General features: G+C 44.5%; 1 protein-coding gene across 2 annotated transcripts in view; it reads left to right on the top strand.

The window, feature by feature from the left end:
- Positions 1-15085, top strand: part of LOC123991061 (anion exchange protein 2-like) — a 124456-nt gene that overhangs the window by 57017 nt on the left and 52354 nt on the right. For both annotated transcript variants that reach the window (XM_046292223.1, XM_046292224.1), the window contains exon 3: positions 7031-7220. In XM_046292223.1, the coding sequence (XP_046148179.1) occupies positions 7161-7220 (60 nt within the window). In that variant the 5' untranslated portion in view covers positions 7031-7160. The remainder of the gene's footprint in view (positions 1-7030; positions 7221-15085) is intronic.

The raw sequence follows: 15085 nt of genomic DNA, 5'->3' as shown, positions 1-15085 counted from the left end.
CAAAACTACTACCTTATAGACACAAGTGTAAGGGGATAAAGAATATGTACATAAAGATATATGTCATAAGGTGAATGCACCAATTTGTAAGTCGCTCTGGATAAGAGCGTCTGCTAAATGACTTAAATGTAAATGTAATGTAAATGAATGAGTGATGGTACAGAGCGGCATAGGCAAGATACAGTAGATGGTATCGAGTACAGTATATACATATGAGATGAGTATGTAAACAAAGTGGCATAGTTAAAGTGGCTAGTGATACATGTATTTCATAAGGATGCAGTAGATGATATAGAGTACAGTATATACGTATACATATGAGATGAATAATGTAGCGTATGTAAACATTATATTAGGTAGCATTGTTTAAAGTGGCTAGTGATATATTTTATATCATTTCCCATCAATTCCCATTATTAAAGTGGCTGGAGTTGAGTCAGTGTGTTGGCAGCAGCCACTCAATGTTAGTGGTGGCTGGTTAACAATCTGATGGCCTTGAGATAGAAGCTGTTTTTCAGTCTCTCGGTCCCAGCTTTGATGCACCTGTACTGACCTCGCCTTCAAATCAAATCAAATCAAATTTTATTTGTCACATACACATGGTTAGCAGATGTTAATGCGAGTGTAGCGAAATGCTTGTGCTTCTAGTTCCGACAATGCAGTGATAACCAACAAGTAATCTAACTAACAATTCCAAAACTACTGTCTTATACACAGTGTAAGGGGATAAGGAACATGTACATAAGGATATATGAATGAGTGATGGTACAGAGCAGCATACAGTAGATGGTATTGAGTACAGTATATACATATGAGATGAGTGTGTAGACAAAGTAAACAAAGTGGCATAGTTAAAGTGGCTAGTGATACATGTGTTACATAAGGATGCAGTCGATGATGTAGAGTACAGTATATACATATGCATATGAGATTAATAATGTAGGGTAAGTAACATTATATAAGGTAGCATTGTTTAAAGTGGCTAGTGATATATTTACATCATTTCCCATCAATTCCCATTATTAAAATGGCTGGAGTTGGGTCAGTGTCAATGACAGTGTGTTGGCAGCAGCCACTCAGTGTTAGTGGTGGCTGTTTAATAGTCTGATGGCCTTGAGATAGAAGCTGTTTTTCAGTCTCTCGGTCCCAGCTTTGATGCACCTGTACTGACCTCGCCTTCTGGATGATAGCGGGGTGAACAGGCAGTGGTTCGGGTGGTTGATGTCCTTGATGATCTTTATGGCCTTCCTGTAACAACGGGTGGTGTAGGTGTCCTGGAGGGCAGGTAGTTTGCCCCCGGTGATGCGTTGTGCAGTCCTCACTACCCTCTGGAGAGCCTTACGGTTGAGGGCGGAGCAGTTGCCGTACCAGGCGGTGATACAGCCCGCCAGGATGCTCTCGATTGTGCATCTGTAGAAGTTTGTGAGTGCCCTTGGTGACAAGCCGAATTTCTTCAGCCTCCTGAGGTTGAATAGGCGCTGCTGCGCCTTCTTCACGACGCTGTCAGTGTGAGTGGACCAATTCAGTTTGTCTGTGATGTGTATGCCGAGGAACTTAAAACTAGCTACCCTCTCCACTACTGTTCCATCGATGTGGATAGGGGGGTGTTCCCTCTGCTGTTTCCTGAAGTCCACAATCATCTCCTTAGTTTTGTTGACGTTGAGTGTGAGGTTATTTTCCTGACACCACACTCCGAGGGCCCTCACCTCCTCCCTGTAGGCCGTCTCGTCGTTGTTGGTAATCAAGCCTACCACTGTTGTGTCGTCCGCAAACTTGATGATTGAGTTGGAGGCGTGCGTGGCCACGCAGTCGTGGGTGAACAGGGAGTACAGGAGAGGGCTCAGAACGCACCCTTGTGGGGCCCCCGTGTTGAGGATCAGCGGGGAGGAGATGTTGTTGCCTACCCTCACCACCTGGGGGCGGCCCGTAAGGAAGTCCAGTACCCAGTTGCACAGGGCGGGGTCGAGACCCAGGGTCTCGAGCTTGATGACGAGCTTGGAGGGTACTATGGTGTTGAATGCCGAGCTGTAGTCGATGAACAGCATTCTCACATAGGTATTCCTCTTGTCCAGGTGGGTTAGGGCAGTGTGCAGTGTGGTTGAGATTGCATCGTCTGTGGACCTATTTGGGCGGTAAGCAAATTGGAGTGGGTCTAGGGTGTCAGGTAGGGTGGAGGTGATATAGTCCTTGACTAGTCTCTCAAAGCACTTCATGATGACGGAAGTGAGTGCTACGGGGCGGTAGTCGTTTAGCTCAGTTACCTTAGCTTTCTTGGGAACAGGAACAATGGTGGCCCTCTTGAAGCATGTGGGAACAGCAGACTGGTATAGGGATTGATTGAATATGTCCGTAAACACACCGGCCAGCTGGTCTGCGCATGCTCTGAGGGCGCGGCTGGGGATGCCGTCTGGGCCTGCAGCCTTGCGAGGGTTAACACGTTTAAATGTCTTACTCACCTCGGCTGCAGTGAAGGAGAGACCGCATGTTTCCGTTGCAGGCCGTGTCAGTGGCACTGTATTGTCCTCAAAGCGGGCAAAAAAGTTATTTAGTCTGCCTGGGAGCAAGACATCCTGGTCCGTGACTGGGCTGGATTTCATCTTGTAGTCCGTGATTGACTGTAGACCCTGCCACATGCCTCTTGTGTCTGAGCCATTGAATTGAGATTCCACTTTGTCTCTGTACTGACGCTTAGCTTGTTTAATAGCCTTACGGAGGGAATAGCTGCACTGTTTGTATTCAGTCATATTGCCAGACACCTTGCCCTGATTAAAAGCAGTGGTTCGCGCTTTCAGTTTCACGCGAATGCTGCCATCAATCCACGGTTTCTGGTTAGGGAATGTTTTTATCGTTGCTATGGGAACGACATCTTCGACGCACGTTCTAATGAACTCGCACACCGAATCAGCGTATTCGTCAATATTCCCATCTGACGCAATACGAAACATGTCCCAGTCCACGTGATGGAAGCAGTCTTGGAATGTAGAGTCAGCTTGGTCTGACCAGCGTTGGACAGACCTCAGCGTGGGAGCCTCTTGTTTTAATTTCTGCCTGTAGGCAGGGATCAGCAAAATGGAGTCGTGGTCAGCTTTCCCGAAAGGGGGGTGGGGCAGGGCCTTATATGCGTCACAGAAGTTAGAGTAACAATGATCCAAGGTTTTACCACCCCTGGTTGCGCAATCGATATGCTGATAAAATTTAGGGAGTCTTGTTTTCAGATTGGCTTTGTTAAAATCCCCAGCTACAATGAATGCAGCCTCCGGATAAATGTTTTCCAGTTTGCAAAGAGTTAAATAAAGTTCGTTCAGAGCCATCGATGTGTCTGCTTGGGGGGGGATATATACGGCTGTGATTATAATCGAAGAGAATTCTCTTGGAAGATAATGCGGTCTACATTTGATTGAGAGGAATTCTAAATCAGGTGAACAGAAGGATCTGAGTTCCTGTATGTTTCCTTCATCACACCATCACACCACCTTCTGGATTATAGCGGGGTGAACAGGCAGTGGCCCAGGTGGTTGCTGTCCTTGATGATCTTTATGGCCTTCCTGTGACATCGGGTGGTGTTGGTGTCCTGGAGGGCAGGTAGTTTGCCCCCGGTGATGCGTTGTGCAGACCTCACTACCCTCTGGAGAGCCTTACGGTTGTGGGCGGAGCAGTTGCCGTACCAGGCGGTGATACAGCCCGACAAGATGCTCTCGATTGTGCATCTGTAGAAGTTTGTGAGTGCTTTTGGTGACAAGCCGAATTTCTTCAGCCTCCTGAGGTTGAAGAGGCGCTGCTGCGCCTTCTTCACGATGCTGTCTGTGTGGGTGGACCAATTCAGTTTGTCTGTGATTTGTACGCCGAGGAACTTAAAACTAACTACCCTCTCCACTACTGTTCCATCGATGTGGATAGGGGGGTGTTCCCTCTGCTGTTTCCTGAAGTCCGCAATCATCTCCTTAGTTTTGTTGACGTTGAGTGTGAGGTTATTTTCCTGACACCACACTCCGAGGGCCCTCACCTCCTCCCTGTAGGCAGTCTCGTCGTTGTTGGTAATCAAGCCTACCACTGTTGTGTCGTCCGCAAACTTGATGATTGAGTTGGAGGCGTGTGGCCACGCAGTCGTGGGTGAACAGGGAGTACAGGAGAGGGCTCAGAACGCACCCTTGTGGGGCCCCAGTGTTGAGGATCAGCAGGGTGGAGATGTTGTTGCCTACCCTCACCACCTGGGGGTGGCCCGTCAGGAAGTCCAGTACCCAGTTGCACAGGGCGGGGTCGAGACCCAGGGTCTCGAGCTTTATGACGAGCTTGGAGGGCACTATGGTGTTAAATGCCGAGCTGTAGTCGATGAACAGCATTCTCACATAGGTATTCCTCTTGTCCAGATGGGTTAGGGCAGTGTGGTTGAGATTGCATCGTCTGTGGACCTATTTGGGCGGTAAGCAAATTGGAGTGGGTCTAGGGTGTCAGGTAGGGTGGAGGTGATATGGTCCTTGACTAGTCTCTCAAAGCACTTCATGATGACGGAAGTGAGTGCTACGGCGCGGTAGTCATTTGGCTCAGTTACCTTAGCTTTCTTGGGAACAGGAACAATGGTGGCCCTCTTGAAGCATGTGGGAACAACAGACTGGGATAGGGATTGATTGAATATGTTCGTAAACACACCAGCCAGCTGGTCTGCGCATGCTCTGAGGCGTGGCTGGAGATGCTGTCTGGGCCTGCAGCCTTGCGAGGGTTGACACGTTTAAATGTTTTCCTCACGTCGGCTGCAGTGAAGGAGAGTCCGCATGTTTTAGTTGCGGGCAGTGTCAGCGGCACTGTATTGTCCTCAAAGCGGGCAAAAAAGTTATTTAGTCTGCCTGGGAGCAAGACATCCTGGTCCGTGACTGTGCTGGTTTTCTTTTTGTAATCCGTGATTGACTGTAGACCCTGCCACATACCTCTTGTGTCTGAGCCGTTGAATTGAGATTCTACTTTGTCTCTATACTGACGCTTAGCTTGTTTGATTGCCTTGCGGAGGGAATAGTTACACTGTTTGTATTCGGTCATGTTTCCAGTCACCTTGCCCTGATTAAAAGCAGTGGTTCGCGCTTTCAGTTTCACGCAAATGCTGCCATCAATCCACGGTTTCTGGTTTGGGAATGTTTTAATCGTTGCTATGGGAACGACATCTTCAACGCACGTTCTAATAAACTCGCACACTGAATCAGCGTATTCGTCAATGTTGTCGTCTGTCGCAATACAGAACATATCCCAGTCCACGTGATGGAAACAGTCTTGGAGTGTGGAATCGGATTGGTCGGACCAGCGTTGAACAGACCTCAGCATGGGAGCTTCTCGTTTTAGATTCTGTCTGTAGGCAGGGATCAACAAAATGGAGTCGTGGTCAGCTTTTCCGAAAGGAGGGCGGGGCGGAGGGCGTTGCGGAAGTTGGAATAGCAATGATCCAAGGTTTTTCCAGCCCTGGTTGCGTAATCGATATGCTGATACAATTTAGGGAGTCTTGTTTTCAGATTAGCCTTGTTAAAATCCTCAGCAACAATGAATGCAGCCTCCGGATATATGGATTCCAGTTTGCAAAGAGTCAAATAAAGTTCGTTCAGAGCCATCGATGTGTCTGCTTGGGGGGAAAATATACGGCTGTGATTATAATCGAAGAGAATTCCCTTGATAGATAATGCGGTCTCCATTTGATTGTGAGGAATTCTAAGTCAGGTGAACAGAAGGACTTTGAGTTCCTGTATGTGGTTTTGGCCACACCACGTCACGGTAACCATAAAGCATACGCCCCCGCCCCTCTTCTTACCAGAAAGATGTTTGTTTCTGTTGGCGCGATGCGTGGAGAAACCAGCTGGCTGCACCGTCTCCGATAGCGTCTCTACAGTGAGCCATGTTTCCGTGAAGCAAAGAACGTTACAGTCTCTGATGTCCCTCTGGAATGCTACCCTTGCTCAGATTTCATTATCCTTGTTGTCAAGAGACTGGACATTGGCGAGGGGAATGCTAGGGAGTGGTGCACGATGTGCCCGTCTCCACGATGTGCCCGTCACCGGAGTCTGACCAAAAGACCGCTTCGTTTTCCCCTTTTTGGAAGTTGTTTTTTGGGGCCGCCGGCTGGCATCCATTCCGTTGACCTGGGTGAAAGGCAGAACACAGGGTCCGCTTCGCGAAAGTCATATTCTTGGTCGTACTGATGGTGAGTTGACGCTGCTCTTATGTTCAGTAGTTCTTCTCGACTGTATGTATTGAAACCTAAGATGACCTGGTGTACCAATGTAAGAAATAACACGTAAAAAAACAAAAACTGCATAGTTTCCTAGGAATGCGAAGCGAGGCGGCCATCTCTGTCGGCGCCGGAAGTTAGCTCAGGACCTCTGACTGGGGTGAAGGTTCACCTTCCAACAGGACCATGACCCTAAGCACACAGCCAAGACAACGCAGGAGGGGCTTCGGGACATTGTCTCAATGTCCTTGAGTGGCACCCAGCCAGAGCCCGGACTTGAACACCATCGAACATCTCTGGAGATACTTGAAAATATATGTGCTGCAATGCTCCCCATCCAACCTGACAGGATCTGCAGAGAAGAATGTTGGAAACTCCCCAAATACTGGTGTGCCAAGCTTCTAGCATCATACCCAAGAAGACTTGATGCTATAATCGCTGCCAAAGGTGCTTCAACTAAGTTCTGAGTAAAGGTCTGAATACTTGTGAAAATGTAATATTTCCTTTTTTTTAAATAAATGAGCAAAAATGTCATGAAGCCTGTTTTTGCTTTGTCGTTATGGGGTATTAATCAATTTTAGAATAAGGTTGTAATGTAAAAAAAAAAACTCAAGGAGTCTGAATACTTCCTGAAGGCACTGTAAAACCGGGGGAACAATATGGTATCTGCGTTAGGCTCTGGGGGCGAACAGTGGCTCCATTTCCCCTTTGTCAATGTTTTGGTTTTGTTGGCTAAACTGAGGAGAGGAGCATCCAAACGGACCTGGCGGTTTCACCATTTTAAGATTCAATCTTTAAACCCGTCTACCTTTCTGTGTTTCCCAGGTTATGCTGCCCAAAAGCTGTCTGAGTCCAGGTGAGAAAGAAAAGGGCTCAAGCCACATCTCTCCCTTACCCCGTTAGCTATCCAGACAGAGCCACAGCACTTGCATCCATCCCACAGAGAAGAGGAGCCATGAGCAACCCCAACACACCCAGCAATGTCACTGACGCCATGGAATCAGTCATCCACAACGTAAGTCCATTCACGCTAAATTAATTTAGTCCGCCCAATTAGGTCATCCTAACTAACGTCTACCGCATAACACTAATTCAAAGCAAGAGACGTGTAATCGGCTCATTGACAACAGTAGGAAATGCATGTCTACGTTCAGGGATGTTATTGCTCCTGACTTTTATTCATTTTTGCTGAACTAATCTAATATATTCATCAAATTGCAGTGGTTCTTTCAGCTGTGATTGCCAAACACACTTGTGTATTTTTACTCGTGACACGTTTTCTCTATGCTCAAGTTCTGCTTCGTCAGCCTCTCCAGTTCACTGTGTTTAGGCATGGGAGTGTATATTTGGGATTGTGCCATTCCTCTCAGAGCAGGGTATGTACAAATCCATACCTTCACTAAGGGATTAAATCCTCTGGCTCCCAACAGATTTAAGGATTTTTTAAAATAAATTGTGACTTCTGAACTGTAACATTAAGTGTTTTTTAAACGGTTTCCCTTGGTCACCTTTTGAGACCTGCCTGATACCCTTATACTCCCGTTTCAGGCGGGATTGGGGAACCAAGAATGTTGTCGTCAGCGTGTATTTAGAAATGTGGCTGTACTAGGATCAAAATATATTGTTGTATTTCCAGGCCTTTCTGGTGCCCAGTTTATGCTGGCCAGAATAGACATTCCAATCAACTCATTGGCATCCGTACAGTACTGTTAGAAGCCCAGTGGTAAAGCATCTAGGTGGTTCAGGCTGAGAAGCCAGATGACCTTGGACCTAGGTCAATGGCTAAAACTACATTCCAGTTCCCTGGGGGCCTCTCAAAATAACATCATATTAAGAGGATAAGTAAGTTGCTTTGGGAGACATTGAGAGTCTGTGGGGGTCATTCATAAAAAATGCTTTACGTTTTTGGGCAATCAATGAGAAACATATGCATCCTCTATGGTTTCTTTGTATGACTAATTAAGGTCGGATACTGATGTATAATAGCATTTCTTTAACCTTCTCTCCACAATAGACAAATATTAAATAATCATCTATCGGCAAGGGTCCATTTTTGACCGTGACCAAAAAAATCTCCCTCCGACCCACTTATGCATGCATGTATGCATGCACACATACAGTAGACTCAAACGCATGCACCCCCACACACAGTGCAAGAGAGGTAGATACTAGACCGTCACCAGCTGTTCTGCCACATCAGGAAATGCCTGCTTTCCCTTAGCTTGGCATTTCTTTCAGTGTTCAGACCGTTGCTTCCTATCCCATGTTATACAATTATGTGGCTGTAGCAATCCAGACAACCCTCAGGACTGGCCTACTGCCTCTTGGGAGGTGGACTCTCTAAGACAGACATGGGCAAATTACGGCCCGCGGGCCACATACGGCCCGTTAGGCTTTTTAATCCGGCCCGCCGAACTTGTCCAAATTATAGTAAAAACCTCCTTTTTTCCCCTTTCCCTGCAATGCCCACGTTTCCCCAATAGATGGCGCACTCAAAACACATTGACCGTTGTTGGAGTGGTGCGTATTTCTCTTTATTTCACTTTAATTTTCACTTCGTTTCACGTCACCATTAAGCCCTTCTGTGAAAATGAGCGGACCAAAGAGAAGGAAAGTGGACAGCGAATGCCGAGTGTTTAATAAGGAGTGGACAACAAAATACTTCTTCACTGAAGTCCGATCAACGGCTGTATGTCTGATATGCCAAGAAGCTGTTGCGGTTTTCAAAGAGTACAATATCAGCCGTCACTTTGCCACGAAGCATGCAAACTATGCTAGCAAGCAGTCAACACAAGAACGGGCGGCTACTGCTCAGAGGTTGGCAGCTAATTTACAGAGTCAACAGAACTTTTTTCACCGACAAACTGCAATTCAAGTGTCAAGTACCAAGGCAAGTTATTTGCTGGCATTCAAATTAGCAAACCCCGAATCAGCATCGCAGGAGCTGCAATTGGAACTGATCGATCTTCAGTCTGACTCCGTCTCAAAGGAGAAGTTCAAGTCTCTTAAACTGAATGACTTTTACGCTTCACTTAACGAGACCGCGTTTCCAAACCTCCGGAGGACGGCGCAGAAGATGCTGGTGTTGTTTGGCTCGACCTACGTGTGTGAGCAGACGTTTAGCGTCATGAAAATCAACAAAGCCCATCACAGATCCAAGTTAACTGACCAACACCTCAGATCTGTCCTGAGAATTGCCACAACAAAACTAACTCCAGACTTTGATGCACTGGCAAAAAAGGGAGACCAACAACACTGTTCCCACTGAAATGGTGAGTTTTTCTGCTGTGTTATGAAACAATGCATATGGAAAGTTTGGAAGTGCGTCTTTTAATTAAGAGCAATGCGCATTTACGCACAGTAGAGTACAGTAGCTTAATTAACACGCCGCACATCGCTCTTAATTTAAATTTAAATTTTCAGCTGCAGGTAGGATATTTAATACAGCCTATGTCTGTGTGCTTGGCAACGATACACGTGTACTGTTTGCGCGTGAAGGCGAGGGCGTCCGTGGCGAGTTTGTAGAGCGCGCTGTCAGGACAATCCATCCATGATTTTGCGGAGTTTAACACAAGTAGATATTATTGAGCTTGAGTATTTCGTTGTGTAATAATATGTTTTGAATGTTGAAAGTGATTCAATTTTTCAATAAATGTTGATTTCTTTAACTTTGCACCTTCGATTGAAACTTATTAAAAACAGACGCAATCTTGATAAATCACAGTGCGTATGTTATTTTAATCTATTTACATTTCCTCCTCCCAGTATCTGCGAAATAGTATGTAAATGCCATATCTTGCATATTCCTTGAGACAAATTTATTAACTGATAAGGGCTATTTTTCACATTTGAAAGACAGTTAATAAATTGGGTTGTAGTGTTCTTACTGTGCTATGAGGTTTGCACACACTACATTTAATGCTTTAGTATATCCGGCCCAAACACTCCCTCCAAATGCTCCTGGCCCGGCCCCTCTGTCAAATTTTAGAACCCATTGTGGCCCGCGAGTCAAAAAGTTTGCCCACCTCTCCTCTAAGACATAAACCAGTAAGTTTAGAAGGACTTATGCTTATATCTTGAATGCAGACGTAATTTGTTCACTCTTTTTTTGTTGATGAGAATTTCCTTTACTGCAGGAAATGCACATAAGCCTTGTGATTTACATGAAATTCACTGAAAACCTCCACTAACACACGGTTATATTAACTGTATTTTCATGTAGCCTACTTTTGTCGAGCTAATAGCCTAACCACCGATCAAGTAACAATATGGACTAAACATTAAAATCCTGTTGCTGCAGGATTATTTTGTTATGACAACACTGGTCAAATTAAGATCCTACATCTGTACCTCCCTCTTTTAGAATGCATCAGTACTTCTGTAGTTGAAATACAATGGCACTACTACACGTGTCTGAGTCGAAGTGCAGAGGTGCAATGTAAAACATGTACATAGATAAACAAACTATTTGCACAATTTTGGGGTGGGTTCTTATTGGAAGTTGTACTTAGGGCTGGGCGATAAATCTAATTTATTTGATTAATTCAAATGTATGTTTTTGCGTGATATTGCAGTTATAGTTTTCATGAGTGCTTCTGTCCGCTTGTTCTGATATAGTCTCCTCTCTTCTGTAGTGTGTGCACCTTCCCATTTACATGAGGGATCTGTATGTAATGATGAGCTGCATGTCTCCGCCCTAAACCATGCAAGTCGTTGTCCCAAAGGCGGGAAGGCAGGCGACAGGCTTAGGTCCAAAGTAAACCCATAGAAACTCATTGGCCTGATTTTGGACAGATTTTTAGCCAGAGTGAAACCTCTCGCTACACCTCTTTCTCTATGGTTACTCACACACCAAGCCCGTCCCCATGCCTCTCACGCCAACAAAGTTGAGAGATCACATCTCTATTTGCATTTGAGGTTTTGTCCAACAGAATCAGTCATATGGACACACACATTGCATTATTTTACTTTAATAGAGGAGAAGTTAACTTTTCTAACGATACCCATTTTATGTCTCAACTTGCGTGCAGACACTACTAAAGCGTGAGTATCAATAAATATTGAATCTGGAAAATTAATGTTCAGCTTGTGGCGCGCTGGCATTGGGGTACCAAGTAACGCAAGCAGCATTTTAGCCAAAGACTGTTATATTAGCTGTCTAGTCTGTGTTTTATAAATGTGCAGTAAGCATAAAATACATTGATATAAAGAATTCGCAACTCATTCTCATTCTGCGAAATAAGGTAGGCCACTTAATTTCAACATCTGAACAAAGTGGACAGGCCAACATGCTTGTCAAACAGAGACAAATAGAAGGGTGTCTTCATAACAATTCAAATGTTCAACCTTGTTAGCTAGCAAATAGATCCAAGTATAAGTAATATAAGGGTTAGCTGGCTTATCACTAGCACATGGTCTTGAGGTTGTTTATGAGACCTGTGTTAATGTTCTATAGCCTAATGCCTGCTACAAGAAGTTAGTCATTGTTAGTGAGGTTGCATTATGCATGGTTCTATTTACATTTGTAACAATAAAGGGCATTTTCATAGACCGACTTTCAGTAATCATTTTGATAGAATAATTACATTTTTAGTGGGTCTTATCCTTGTGGAAGGCTAATATTTAGCCTAGGTATATCTTTCACCAGCCCTGAATTCATCATATTATTACGGACTGTTTGAAATGCAGTGTATTCGACCTTTTTAATTGTACAACAATGCTTTTTTAGATGAAACATAAAACATTTACAGTACCAGTCAAGTTTGGACACACCTACTCAAGGTTTTTTCTTTATGTTTTAACTGTTCTACGTAGTAGACTAATAGTGAAGACATCAAAACTATGAAATAACACATATGGCATTATATCGTAACCAAAAAAAAGTGTTAAGCAAATCAAAATATATTTGAGATTCTTCAAAGTTGCCACCCTTTGCCTTGATGACAGCTTTGCACACTCTTGGCATTCCCTCAACCAGCTTCACCTGGAATGCTTTTCCAACAGTCTTGAAGGAGTTCGCACATATGCTGAGCACTTGTTGGCTACTTTTCCTTCACTATGCGGTCCGACTCATCCCAAACCGTCTCAATTTGGTTGAGATCGGGTGATTGTGGGGCCAGGTCATCTGATGCAGAGCTCCATTACTCTCCCTGACAAAATAGCCCTTATACCGTCTGGAGGTGTTTTGGGTCATTGTCCTGTTGAAAAACAAATGCTAGTCCCATTAAGCCCAAACCAGATGGGATAGCGTACTGCTGCAGAATGCTGTGGTAGCCATGCTGGTTAAGTGTGCCTTGAATTCTAAATAAATCACAGACCGTGTCACCAGCAAAGCATGCCCTCACCATAACACCACCTCCTCCATGCTTTACGGTGGGAAATACACATGCGGCATCATCCATTCGCCCACACCACGCCTGACAAAGACACAGTGGTTGGAATCAAAAATCTCCAATTTGTACTCCAGACCAAAGGACAAATTTTCACCGGTCGAATGTACAGTGCTCGTGTTTCTTGACTCAAGCAGGTCTCTTCTTATTGGTGTACTTTAGTAGTGGTTTCTTTGCAGCAATTCGACCATGAAGGCCTGACGCATGCAGTCTCATCTGAACAGTTGATGTTGAGATGTGTTTGTTACTTGAACTCTGTAGCATTTATTTGGGCTGCAATTTCTGAGGCTGGTAACTTGAATGAACTTAGGAAACTCTGGGTCTTCCATTCCTGTGGTGGTCCTCATGAGAGCCAGTTTCATCATAGAGCTTGATGGTTTTTGCAACTGCACTTGAAGAAACTTTTGAAGTTCTTGAAATGTTCCGTATTGACTGACCAACATGTCTTAAAGTAATGATGGGCTGTAATTTCTCTTTGTTAATTTGAGCTGTTCTTTCCATAATATGGACTTAGCCCTATTTGGTAAAAGATAATCTTCTGTATACCCCACCTACCTTATTACAACACAACTTTTAAGAAGGCACACCTGTTAATTGAAATGCATTCCAGGTGACTACCTCAAGCTGGTTGAGAGAATGCCAAGAGTGTGCTAAGCTGTCATCAAGGCAAACGGTGGCTATTTGAAGAATCTCAAATGTAAAATATATTTTGATTTCGTTTAAAGACCTTTTTTTTGTTTACTACATGATTCCATTTGTTTTTTCATAGTTTTGATGTCTTCACTATTATTATACAATGTAGAAAATAGTTTTAAAAAATAAAGAAAAATCCTTGAATTAGTAGGTGTTCTAAAACTTTTGACCAGTAGTGTATTCACTGTGCATTGTGAATCGCCCATACGTTTGAAAAAATAGAGATAATTTTAGGCCATATCTCCCAGCCCTAGTTGTACAGTCGTGGCCAAAAGTTTTGAGAATGACACACACATTCATTTTCACAAAGTCTCCTGCCTCAGTTTCTATGATGGCAATGATGGCATAAGCTCCAGAATGTTATGAAGAGTGATCAGATGAATTGTAATTAATTGCAAAGTCCCTCTTTGCCATGCAAATGAACCGAATCCCCCCCCACCAAAAAAAAACATTTCCACTTTCCACTGCATTTCAGCCCTGCCACAAAATGACCAGCTGACATGTCAGTGATTCTCTCGTTAACACAGGTGTGACTGTTGAGGACAAGGCTGGAGATCATTCTGTCATGCTGATTGAGTTCGAATAACAGACTGGAAGCTTCAAAAGGAGGGTGGTGCTTGGCATCATTGTTCTTCCTCTGTCAAACATGGTTACCTGCAAGGAAACACATGCCATCCATCATTGCTTTGCACAAAAAGGGCTTCACAGGCAAGGATATTGCTGCCAGTAAGATTGCACCTAAATCATCCATTTATCGGATCATCAAGAACTTCAAGGAGAGCAGTTCAATTGTTGTGAAGAATGCTTCAAGGCACCCATGATAGTCCAGCAAGCGCCAGGACCGTCTCCTAAAGTTGATTCAGCTGCGCGATCGAGGCACCACCAGTACAGAGCTTGCTCAGGAATGGCAGCAGGCAGGTGTATCTGCATGCATAGTGAGGCAAATACTTTTGGGGGGGATGGCCTGGTGTCAAGAAGGGCAGCAAAGAAGCCACTTCTCTCCAGGAAAAACATCAGGGACAGACTGATATTCTGCAAAAAGTACAGGGATTGGACTGCTGAGGACTGGGGTAAAGTAATTTTCTCTGGTGAATCCCCTTTCCGATTGTTTGGGGCATCCGGAAAAAAAGCTTGTCCGGAGAAGACAAGGTGAGTGCTACCATCAGTCCTGTATCATGTCAACAGTAAAGCATCCTGAGACCATTCATGTTGCTTCTCAGCCAAGGGAGTGGGCTCACTCACAATTTTTCCCAAGAACACAGCCATGAATAAAGAATGGAACCAACACATCCTCCGAGAGCAACTTCTCCCAACCATCCAAGAACAGTTTGGTGACAAACAATGCCTTTTCCAGCATGATGGAGCACCTTGCCATAATGCAAAAGTGATAACTAAGTGGCGCGGGGAACAAAACATCGGTATTTTGGGTCCATGGCCAGGAAACTACCCAGAGCGTAATCCCATAGAGAACTTGTGGCGGGTGGACAAAACAAAACCCCACAAATTCTGACGAACTCCAAGCATTGACTATGCAAGAATGGGCTGCCATCAGTCAGGATGTGGCCCAGAAGTTCATTGACAGCATGCCAGGGCGGATTGCAGAGGTCTTTATTGACAATTAACTTCATGTAATTGTCAATAAAAGCCTTTGACACGTATGAAATGCTTGTAATTATATTTCAGTATTCCATAGTAACATCTGATATCTAAAGACACTGAAGCAGCAAACTTTGAATTAATATTTCTGTAATTCTCAAAACTTTTGGCCATGACTGTGTGTACTGTAATGTGATATGGA

This window comes from Oncorhynchus gorbuscha, linkage group LG12 (genome assembly GCF_021184085.1).
Source record: "Oncorhynchus gorbuscha isolate QuinsamMale2020 ecotype Even-year linkage group LG12, OgorEven_v1.0, whole genome shotgun sequence".
NCBI lineage: Eukaryota > Metazoa > Chordata > Actinopteri > Salmoniformes > Salmonidae > Oncorhynchus > Oncorhynchus gorbuscha.
Note: the sequence above shows the minus strand (reverse complement) of the source record. Positions and strands in the feature narration are given on the sequence as shown.